The sequence below is a fragment of the Trachurus trachurus genome (genome assembly GCF_905171665.1).
Source record: "Trachurus trachurus genome assembly, chromosome: 15".
In the NCBI taxonomy this organism is placed as follows: Eukaryota; Metazoa; Chordata; class Actinopteri; order Carangiformes; family Carangidae; genus Trachurus; species Trachurus trachurus.
The window spans coordinates 15,182,808-15,194,918 of record NC_139906.1 but is presented as its reverse complement, the minus strand read 5'-3'; the positions used below and the strand labels follow the sequence as shown (position 1 = coordinate 15,194,918).

The following is a 12,111-nucleotide window of genomic DNA, read 5'->3' as shown; positions in this document are numbered from 1 at the left end:
AGGGATGCGTGTGAGATACTTCAGAGGCAGATGCTGCTGGTGGTGAGATGGTGGGAGTTTGGATGGATGGGAGGGGGCAAATTAAGGATGGCAGAAGAAGGAGGTAAGAAACTACGTGAGAGAAAGAGAGAGGAGAAGTGCCCTGTTAGGCTCTGGCTGTTTAGGATGGCATGTTGTCAGCTGTTAATGATAGAGCTGAAATAATATTTCTGTCATGAAAAGCTGCTGTGAGGAGCCATTTGAAAACTCCTCTGGCTTTAAAGTCCCAGCTGTCACCTCCTCCGGTCTGGTCCACATGTACTCCTTAAACAATGCTGGCACTAATGACACCAGCAACCAATCAGAGGGACCTGCATGGTTACTTTGCCCTCAGGCTACTCCTCTATTGTGGGAACCCCTGTGAGTACTGTTTCTGGTACTTAAGGCCATATGCGAGATGTATCATCACAATCAAATATGAATTCAAATATTACCTTCCTTTTATCCTGTCCCGTGGAATTAAATTGCTGTTAATTGATTTTGAAAGATAAAAGGGGGTAGGTTTTTGTGCTCCTCTGGCTGCGAGGCGGGGTTCGCTACACGACAGTGTGGAAAATACAGGGAGGCCGAGCTGTGCGCGCTGGGACGGCAGGATAAAGGCATGGTGCTGCTGGAGATCTAACAGGACAGGAACACTCATAGCTCCACTGCTTGTCTCTTAATGATAGTGAGTGTTATGGTCATCATCTTTATGACTTTACAGTAGGAAAATCTAAAGAGGGAGCTGCGTGTTTTTTTGTCACGCACACACACACTTGTCACTGTGTGTCTACACGGTCTAGCTGCAGTAGCCTACAGTGCAGTAGAATTTAGTGCATGAATGTTTAATTTCTGTCACTTAGTGTATGATCCAAATGCTCTTTAATTTCTGTAGTTTTAACTTTTTTATTTCTGTGTTTGTGCAGTATATATGGTTGTTTTTAGTTGTTATTTGTGCCGTGGTGTATTTTCCTTACATTCGAGTGGAGCTCTTTGTATGTTGGTCCTGCTTCCCTTAGGCAGCATTCCTCCTACTACACTGGCATGCCTATGTGATTTTGTCCAGTGCTTGTCGGCCTCCCCCTCGGTTCTGCAGAAAACAAGCACTTAATAAGCCTTCGCACTTGCCAAACCATTAGCCCAACACAGAGTCATACCCTTCAGTCTAGTTTGCAACAGAGCATCATTTTAAATGCCCTTGCTCAGAGGGAGGAAAAACCGCTACAAAAACAAGTAGACATTGGCATATTTCCAGCTAACTGCTTGTTTAAAAGGCTGTTTAGTTTGCCCAACTTAAAGCACAAAACCTTTTCTTCTCTTCCTTTTTTGCTTAGGAGATGGTCCCCGTTTGCCATGTAATATATGCATCTCTGCTTTGATCTCGCAGTGATAATAATTCTTGTGAGTTATTTACTCAGTTTTGAAAACGCTTCAAAGCGGTGTCAAAGTTTTCTCTGCTTTAGGGGTGCTTCTGTATTCTGCTGGCTCTTGGGTACTGGGATGACAGGTCCTCTGTTATAGGTGTAGATTTTTTTCTAAGTCTTTGCCCTCAGCAAAACATCAAATTACCCATCACAGTCCACAGCCCCCCTTCGCAGCTGCCCCCACCAACATATAACACCATATATATTAAACAGTTGTGCTTTACAAGGTGTATTTTATGCACAATGAAAAGTGATTGTTTGAGGTAGCCTTAGGGATGCTTTATTCTACAAGCAAGGAGGGGGAAAACACAGTAGAGAGCTGGCAAGAGAGCGAGCGTACGTATCAAGTATGATTTTTACAGGACTTGCAGCCCAAAGGCCTTTGTAAATAAATAATGATCAACAGATTGGCTGTGGGCTTTTGAAAAGCATGCCTTTGTCAGTTTGCATGATGGGGAAAATTTTCAAAGCAAGAGGCTGCCTTCGTAGTCTGGCAGAGGGGGATTGGGGGAGCACGCCCATCCCCAGTTTGTGACTGCAGAGTGATACACTGGAATAACTCAACTCTGTTTGAAATATATACTAAGGGGAGGGAGGAAGAAAGCGAGGGGGTGAGACACTGGAGTGAGACATGCTGTAAGAGAAATATTTGTCCTATATAAAAGCGCATCTGATAAAATACTACTTTCTTGCAAGGGGGAAATATTTGTCTTGCAATCTGAGCATAAATACATTTATTTAATTTTGAAATTTAACGTGGGAATTTTAATGAAGCAAATACTCCTTAAATAATGTACACAGATTTAATTTACAGTAGATAACTAAATATTGTTTCAGTTTATTTCTAAATTATTTGTTGAATTTTATAAGCACTAAGGCTGACATTTAATCACAGTTTGTATCCTAGCTGACCTATCCCCAGCATAGCCGTGTTATTAATTTCCCAGTCGCCAAGCCGACGTGTCACTGTGCTAACGAGCTGCATTGCCACCATGGCATTAACACCATCTCCACAAACCTTTCTGATGGGTCATGACTGACGACATGCATCCAATCGCAGGAGATGTCATCTGCAGCTGATATCCCTTGGGCGTGGCACTGTGGCACAGACGTCATGTCTGCTCTCCCTGAGCCTTGTGGTAGGTTCAACCCGAGGCAGCGAGAAGGCAGAGGGAGGAGGAGGTGTGTGGAGGCTGTGACAGGCTGCCAGTCACACCGTTGACAGCTCTGTGAAAGATAGCTGTCTTGGCAGAGAGAGGTGGAGCGGCAGCCCGCCTGCATGCGCCAGTCAGCCCGTGTGGAGGCGAGCAGAGCTGAGCAGATTGAAGTGATGGGGGCTCCGTGGAGTTGATTGGCGCGACACGCAGCTCTGGATGAAAGATTCAGGCTGAGTGTAAAAACACTAAATGCTGTCAGTGTTATTATCACCTGCACTAACTGATAGAGGGAAGAGGGGGAAAGAGAGGTAGAGAGAGAAGGTGGCTAATTGACAGTTTTTTTTCGTTGTTTTTTTTATACTTTTACTTTCCCTGCGTTGGCATGCAACCCAAATGCAGGCTGAAGGAAGAGACGACATCAAAGCCTTGTCAGAGAATGACAGTGTTGATAGAGGATAGAGAGAGTGATACTGAGAGAGATGTATGTCAAATTCTTGAGATGTTTTCTCCCATATTACTCAAATGTCTGTCTCTCCGCAGTTCTCTGTTTTTGGAGTTGGTATAGTACTGCTTCAACCAAGGATTTTATTATTTGGGTTGGATTGTAAATAAATTACATTTGCATTGCTGCTGAGCAAACAACCCTAACGCTGGAACAGCAGTACATTTTTGCAGGTTATCTTGACTCAGCATTTTGGATGAAATTTGCTGGATTTCCTTCAGAGAAACTGTGAGAACGCGTCTTGTAGAATGAGTGCATGAACAGGAGAGGCAGTAGAACAGGACTGACAGGAGCCCTTTCATGGTCAGTGTTACACCGGATAAAACTCAGCAGCCCACTGCTGTGGATTAGTCTGTTTGGTTGTGACATGCTGTTGAAACATTAATGTCCATCAGGCAAAATGTGATTGGGCAAATTCCTGAAATATTTAAGGTGTGAGCCTGTTGGAGCGTTTACTATTTGCGCCGCATGGCGTCAGGAACTGGAAGAGAGGGTAAAAGCTGGTAATTGGCCTTGTGTTGTCATGCCATTCAGTCAGTAGCACTCACGTCTTGCTGTTCTCCTCTGCACCACTACAAGCACCGGGGTCTTTAAGTTTTCTGAGAGCTTGACATCAAGGACAAGGAGGAATGATATGGTATTTATGGGCTACAGTTAAAAAGTTTAACACTTTGAGAACATGATGGACGTTTAATAAGTTGTTTGAAAAGGCGGACCTGTATCAAAAAAACATCTTTTACCGCTTTAACAACAAGACTGCGGCCATTCCATAAACTGGTCAAACATGCATATGTCATTCTGTTTTCTCAGTCGACACGACCCCCTTCTCATTCCTGGAAATGAACAAATTGAGAACATGGACATGAACGTGAAGAGGTATGATTCGACAGGGATGTTTCACTGGTGCCCATCAAAGGAAATCGAAAAAGTCATCCTGGTGAGTGGGACGAGAGCTTTGTCACATCAATCTCCTAACATATGATAGAAATACACTTAAATAAAGAAAGTGAGTATGCTCAGGAGCAAAGGTTTCCCCTCAATATTGTAGCAACACAATCACATACTAATATGTATTGAAATTTCTCTCAATGCCTCTCTGTTGTTTCAAGGTGAGTTTATTGTTTTTTTTATATCCTCCAAGGATCTGTGAACAGCATTTCAGCTCTCCACGCATGGTTTTGCTCAGATGTTTTAACAAGGCAGTTTGTAAGCATTTAGGTTAGTGTGTAATGTGTTTGGGCAGGGTTAATCCTGTCCAAATTAAATGTAAAACAGAAGGCACACTCACCTATACAACTGAATGTTTTTTTTGTCCGACTGATATACAGTACCACTGACCTGTTCGCTCTTGAAATATTTAACTTAGATTGTGATTGTTACTTAATTTATGGGAGGCTGAAGAAAATTCCTGCATTTGTTGGGTCACCAAAAAATGTTCTAGATGAGAAGATATTTAGAAATGTGAAATCCACCAGATTAGGCAACCAACTGAGAGTAAGAGCCAGTTTGCAGCAGTTGCTCCTTGATGTTCTTATTCTACCTCATGTGTCCAATAAACAAAGACACAGTTTTAGTTTCAAAACCAGATGCTATCATAGTAGTGTTTAGTTTATTTAACGTACACCCAAAGTCTCAATAAAATGCACATCAAGCTGGCATGCTGGGCGACAGATCTTGAAAGCAGAGCGCTGCATTGTTCTTTTTTTTTTGACACAAACTTCATACAATTCAAGAAGCTTTGTTTATACCTCTCTGATTTATGACAGGGTGCTATTCATACATACTGTATGCGCCTAAAATCTTACAAACTGCATTTCATTTCTCAGCCTGATTGAATCAACTGCCCTTTGGAAAAACACACGTTTTGTTTTTGTTCTGTAAAATCCTATTTCTGATTATCCAATAAACTGCTTATAAACAGAATAGTAGTTAACCAAATCTTTTATGTAAATGTCACAGCCTGTCAGTAGAATGATTTAATGGTGGATATGTTTGTTTTAACTGAATACTTGGTTAACAAACTATTTAACATGGGTTTATAACAGTTTATAAGACACTTCTGAAGGCTGCTAAAACTAGACTTTGTTACTTCATGCACATTATTACCCAGTTTTCTGTTAACAGTACCCATTTCTGTTCTGTGGATCTGTGTTTGTCTCTGTGTGTCTTCTCCTCTCCTCTCTGTCTGCACTCCTTCTAATCCCCTCTCTTTGCTCTCCCTCCCCCCTCCCCCTGTGTCCCTCTGTTCCCTGCAGACCCGGAGTGAAGCCTCCATGACAGTGCTGAGCGGCCATGTAGTGGTCTGTATATTTGGGGATGTCACGTCCGCTTTAGTGGGGCTGCGAAACTTGGTGATGCCTTTAAGAGCCAGTAACTTCCATTACCACGAGTTGAAGCCAATAGTCTTTGTGGGTTCCTTGGATTACCTGCGAAGAGAGTGGGAAACTTTACACAACTTCCCCAAGGTCTCCATCTTACCTGTGAGTGCACCAGCTCTCTGCCGATTCTTAACCAGAATCTCTCTTCAGCTAACGAGGCGTTGACATTTCGAGTTGCATGCACATTGAAATACTGAGAGGGATTGTCAGTTCGATTTGATCACACATTACTCAATTGAATGATCACTCTGCGAGAGTTCAGTCAGCCCCCTTCATCCAGAGCAGTGACACATCCTGCATATCCAAAATGGAGTTTATGTGTGTTACAGCTGCAGTGCCCGTCACAGATGGCGTGGCTCGCTGCCTTAGAGCTTGTTAGGCCTGGCTTGACTGATGATCAGAGGAGAATCCCAAACACAGCCCTCAGCGCAGGCTAGCCTTTAGATTAGTCCATGTCTCTGATTCTCCAGTGCCCGGTTAGATCAGTGGAATGTCATCGCCTCAAAACAAGAATACTTGTTAGCTAATTTCCCAAAGCTCCACTCTGCTCACTTCTTAAATTTGTTTTTCTCTCCCCAATGTCTGTCTGTTCTCTGCGTTTTGCCTTCTCCCTCTCTGTCTTGCTCTCTCTTTCTGTTCTCCTCACCCTGAAGGGTACACCATTAAGTCGGGCAGATTTAAGGGCTGTCAACATCAACCTCTGCGACATGTGTGTAATACTGTCAGCCAATCAGAACAATATCGAAGACGCTTCACTGCAGGATAAGGAATGCATCTTGGCATCACTCAACATCAAATCTATGCAGTTTGATGACAGCATCGGGCTCTTACAGGCTAATTCCCAAGGTAAGGATCGTCCTATTAGACTCCATGTGCACTGCTGCCCAAAGGGGACAGGTTGTGGCAGGGAGGGAAGACAGTAGTCAAAGATGGAAAGGAGGAGAGGAGGGTGGTGGGTGGTGGGTAACTGTCAAGAACAGAGTCTGCAAATTGCTATTAATTGAAATACTCGAGTTCATACTGTAGCAAATGACATCTGCAAACGGACTTTACTGTAAATCCTGAAGACGTGTGCACATGTTTCATCAAGTCTTTGAAGAGTGTTTACTCCACGTAATTTTCTGATGATTTCAAGCTTCTCCCTGGTAATTACATGCTGCTAAACCTCCTTGATAATACTTTTTAATGATGTAATCAACATGACTGTGTCATTTGATGTTGTTCCCCCTGATCTGGTGTCTGGCAGATCGTCTGGAACAGATTGTTGATGTTTGCAGACAAACACACGAACCTGGCATCCCATCAGGCCTCATCATCATTAAGCAGCTAGTACAAATCACCAGGCAGGCCAATTCAGCTGCTCCTCATTAGTCACAACAAAACAGCGACACATGCACGCACACACCTCCCTGTTTAAATGGCTGCGCATATGTGTTTGTGCACGTAACACACAAACAGACATTCACGCCAGCGCGATCCATCCATGCACATCCACAAACAGGTAATCCTCAGTTTATGATTAGCTTGAAAGGCATGACATGCTTCGAGCTCAGTACTATTTAGTGCCACCACACTGACTGTTGTAAATACAAATCAAAGTTGAAGGTCCAAGAGGCCATTACTTTTAGTGCAGAGCACTTCCACATGTTTTAGGAGAATGCCAATGCTGTTATTTCTCCAGCCTTGAGTGAATGATGTGCTGTCGATAGCGGTGCCACCGAGGAACAATAAGCAGGGGTAAATCTGAGAGCGTGCCGCTCTGGGGAGCCGTATTCACAGAAAGCCACCTCACTATGAAGCCCACTAGCCTATATCCTCTCCCAAGGTCGATGGATGGAGCCTATTGTCATCAATAATTGGGTCTTACATCAACCAACCATTTCAGTTATAAATACTTCACTTTAGAAAACACACATACACTCCACAGTGACATGCAATCATGCATAGACAAGGAAGCATACGCACATATCCAAACACTGCAATTGTATCATAGGTATTGCTTTGGGGATTCCTTCCTCCCTGAATGCTCCCATTCAGACGCTGTCTGTGGAATTTAAAACAAGAAGGTGCAAATGAATAAATAAACATGTGCTTTCCTGGGGGAGAGCTTCTCACGGCTGCTGTAGCATGTAGTCAACCGCAGAGCATAGCTGTGCCCGGGGGGCTACAGGGATAAGGGGGTATGTAACCTAGATCTCACTTGTCTATTGTACACTGTAGCTGAACAGACGAGGTTACAGCCTCGCAGTAGCAGCAGCCAGAGGAGGAGACGGTGTGTCTGATCAGGCTGCCTTTCAAACTCTTTGAGAAATAAATGATGACTTAGTTTATAAAAATGTTACAGTAAATAGATAATGAAAGCCCAAATGGAAAAAATAATAGAATAAATAATTAATGATGAGGATGCACACAGCATAATTAGCATTTTTTTTGCCCAAGGACTTAATGTTTAATGGTATAAAGAGAGTAACAAGTGTTTTGTCATACACCCCTCATGTTGGAATGGTTAGGTTAAGGGTTAAAGAAGAATATAATGAAGTTGACGATGAAAGGTGTTTAAGTTTCGCAGTGCTCTGGTTCTGTCTTTGAGAGACATACAGTCCTCTGTTTGGAGCTCACTAGCTCACATTGCAACTTTTGAGCTGTTTGTGAGCTAACAGGCTTTGAAAGCAGCTCAGCAGTAGGCCTTGTGTATCCCTGTTCTCGCCAACAATCACTTTCTGCTTTACACACGGCGTGGAACGGAAGCTGCTCTCCTACTGATCCACGCCGCCTCCGTGTTCACTATGATACAGTAAGAGCAGAGTATCCAAACACTGACTGTCACTCTCCGGTGGAGTAAACCTCATCCTTTATGGACATCGACAAAATGATGTTTTCACTGTCTGAGCTTGTGCTCCCCGGTTGACTCATAGTGTCAAACCTCTGCTATTTCCAAGTTCAATAATTGGTATAACAAGAGTTATGATTATCCATGCTTCAGTTCAGTGTGTGCTTCCTGCTGTGTAGTAAACCATTTGGTGTCTTCTCTGTTGCAAAGGGCTGGAAGATCTCTTTTGTAATGTAAGCAGCTCATTGAGTTTCCTGACAGGGAAGGCACACACACATATACGCACACACACATACAAATACACACACGCATACAAATACATACACATGGAGAATTTGCAATCCTTTAAAAAACTTTGTGACCTGAATATATTCCCTGCATTATGTTTCCTTGGTGGTGGCACTATAAGCTGGTATTTTGCTGTAGTCAGCACTAAATGATGGATGTCAAAACACAGTTGATGCATTATGCATATAGCATTACAGATTTAAGGTGTTTACTTGTCACTTTGAGGAAATGCAAAAATGTGAAGTCATGTGAATTCATAGTCCTGTCACTTGCACTTGTGTTTCATGGTTCTGAGCCACGCCATTTCCGATAAAAGGTTTTCAGGATCCACTTCACCAATTTTATCGTAACAAAATGAACAACATATAAAATTTATGCCTGTCCGTTGATGGAGGGACGTGAATGCTAAATATGTCTTAGCTGACCCTTAAAAGCACGGTATCCATATTGCAGTTTTTAGGCAGATGCCTTGTTCACTTAGCCATCTCCCCCTCCTCCTTTTCCTCTGTTTTTTTCTGTCAATCCACACATTTGAATGACACAGAAAATGCACATCAACAAATTCATGCTGACTGGGCTGACATGCACTATGTATAATGGTGTTGATACAGAGTTCCAGGCTATGCCCTTATGCGTATGATACTTCCGTGGAAAGGCACACTTACATGAGATGCACATTTTTAGCTTGGACATTATTTTTCTTCATGCAGAAGATAATGCAGTCAACAATACTGCCCAACAAAGCCCCAAAAGCAGTGACAACTTTTCCTTTTTTTCCTGTAAGTTAGAGTTAAGGCTGGGGTCCAACTTTTTAATACCTATTTTGCCATACAGTCATTTTATGCCATAGAAATATATAATTTCTTAAAAACTACATGTCGCAGACCAGTGACATCTGTAGCTAAATTGTCTGCCATGGCTATTCTTTATACATTATTTAAATGTGTTCTATTGTGAATTATTTAATTAAATTGATTTCATCATAAATATTCACAGTGTATGAACAGGCAGGAAGACAGATAGAGTTGCACAGATGCAGCCAAAGGCACATTCATGTTCTAATGATTTTTTCTGGGAAAAATAATGAGCCAAAAATCATGAAAGGAAGACATTATAACCCTCCTATCTGAGAATTCCAAGTCCTTTAATGTTAGTAGCTACTGCCATCTGTGTTTGTAGGGCAGAGGCAATTTCTTACTGACATCCGGTTGTCTTTGTTCCTCTTTATTTCCCATGGTGTTCAGGTTTCACGCCTCCTGGAATGGACAGGTCATCTCCAGACAGCAGTCCAGTACATGGCTTTGTGCGTCAGGCTTCCGTCACCACCGGATCCAACATCCCCATCATCACAGAACTAGGTAAAGCTGATTCCACCCACCTTGAATGCAAATATCGCATGTCATACCCAATAACTTACAGTAAGAGCATCTCATTTTTCATTTGCAGACATAGACACATAGAGCTGATAATCCAAGACTTAAACATCATGCTGCTACCAAAAGTTCCAACTCATTCAAGGTCAATTGGACTTGAGGAATGCGTGGTGTGGAATTTTTGTTCCCGTTCATGTTGTCGGTATAGCTTTGCCCAACTCAAGTTCATATTCGTATGTCAGTTATTGGATCTGGCTGGATTTTGTCGATTGGTGATAATGTTAGCTTGTAAGGCCAAGAGCACATCTCTGCTTTGAAGACAATGTGGACCACTGTCACTTGAAGATGTCAGGCGGGCATTTTTAGGGCCGCGTCTGCATCTCATGCAATTTGTCCTCTAATGCACAAGAGAAACCTGGCCTGACGGAGAGGGTGAGAGAGGGAGAAAGGAAAGAGAGTGAAAAGGTTGAGGGAAAAAAACTGCCTTGGTTGCAAAATGGGTCCATTTATTAATAACAATGGCAGTGGCTGTATTCCCACTGGTGGTGGGGACTCATGAAACTTTCAGATCTCTGAGGGGCCTTCTAAAGCACCAGAGACTGGCTACTCTGTCTCCCCTGACCCAATTAGGGAGCAATGGAGCATGAGACCAGCTAAGAAAAGGCCAGAAAGAGAAAGGAGCTACCTAATGTTACTTGTAACCAGGCCAGCCATTACCTGCAAAGGGCCTCTCCTATTAGACCACCGACTGCATACGCAATCATCAAAACTAGATGCTTTCCATACTGGAGTCAGTGGCTCCTGGCCTGGACTCAAACACTAGAGGCTCCGGTGTTGTGCCTCTGCTCGCTCTTGGCTAACGAATTTCACAGCCACAGCAACACTAGATGTGATAACATTGTCCTTTAGGAAAGGAAGGAGCAAGAGCATGGAGAGAGGAGAGTGGCTGCATGTCTCACTGGAACCATATTCTGTAATTACATTGTCATATGTTCAGTTTATAGTGCCAGGAGCAGATTAAAGTCAAGTTGAAACATAAAAACACGCCTCATCTGAGTTGCATGATCGATTTTGTTTGCGTGGCGTGCAAAGTAGGTGTGTTTATGGATAAGACCTTGTTTATCCCTTTCACTGTCTTACCATGAAATAATTTATTGTTGTGGTGGAGGTATAGCACAGTGACAGCTCCGGCTTTGTGTCTGCTGTGCACTCTAATCCAGGGCGCTTTACTTTTAGATACCGGACAACCATGAATGTCTCGGACTAATTCCGCAGTTGACACGACTAGTCTGAGACAGCGGAAGCCTTTATTGCAGTCTTTGAAACAGTTTCAATAACGACGCCATTTCTCCTCCTCTCTGCGCTGTCTCATCACCATTAGCTAAACCTGGCAAACTACTGCCATTGGTTTCACTCAGTCAGGAAAAAAAAAGTGGAACCAACATAGAAATGATAACAGAGCTGGGTAAGCTGAGCCTTTGTCCTCTGCTGCCGTTCGTTCCCTCGCTCCACCGCTCTGCTCCTCATCAGCTTGTCTTGATTTATCTGGCTGCAGTCAAGGCCCTCGCTGCTCCCATGGCTTCACTTTGAACACATTTTTATTCTTCGTTCTGGTTGAAATTGACTGTCTTGTTTTGGCCCCTTTTTAATGATTTTTTTTTTCTTTTTGGGGTATTTTTTTTTTCCTCCAGTTGCGTTTGCAGAGCATCACTAGGCCTTTGATCATGCTCAGTCTGTCCTTGTGGCTGTTTTCATTGCAACTCACCCCCCCAACACCCTGTCTCCCACCCCTTCCCTCCTCCTCCAAACACACACGCATCACACACATGCACACACTCACACACATACATTTCCAACCCCCCCCCCCCCCCCCCCCCCCACAAACACACACAACCCCCCAATTCACTCTTTTTGGCCCAGGCCCGTTTGCATCAGCCCCTTGTCTCTTTGACTGACATTTCTGTTCCACAGCGCACAGGAAGCCTGGGAAGAAATCAGATTTCAAAAACAAAAAACTTAAGATCAAACAATCTTTTAAGCTGTTTATTTATTTTTTAAATTCATTTTCAAGTTTCTTTTTTTCTCCTCCAGACCATATCTCTGAAGCTCAGATATCGGTGGAGTCAAACAAAAACTTGCCT

The 12,111-nt window shown here is 43.1% G+C and overlaps 1 protein-coding gene across 2 annotated transcripts in view; it reads left to right on the top strand.

Moving 5' to 3' along the window:
* kcnma1a (potassium large conductance calcium-activated channel, subfamily M, alpha member 1a) overlaps positions 1-12,111 on the top strand; it is a 133,686-nt gene that overhangs the window by 109,064 nt on the left and 12,511 nt on the right. For both annotated transcript variants that reach the window (XM_083988341.1, XM_083988342.1), the window contains 5 exons: positions 3,912-4,038; positions 5,357-5,581; positions 6,133-6,325; positions 9,842-9,955; positions 11,352-11,435. In XM_083988341.1, coding sequence (XP_083844467.1) covers positions 3,912-4,038; positions 5,357-5,581; positions 6,133-6,325; positions 9,842-9,955; positions 11,352-11,435 — 743 coding nt within the window. The remainder of the gene's footprint in view (positions 1-3,911; positions 4,039-5,356; positions 5,582-6,132; positions 6,326-9,841; positions 9,956-11,351; positions 11,436-12,111) is intronic.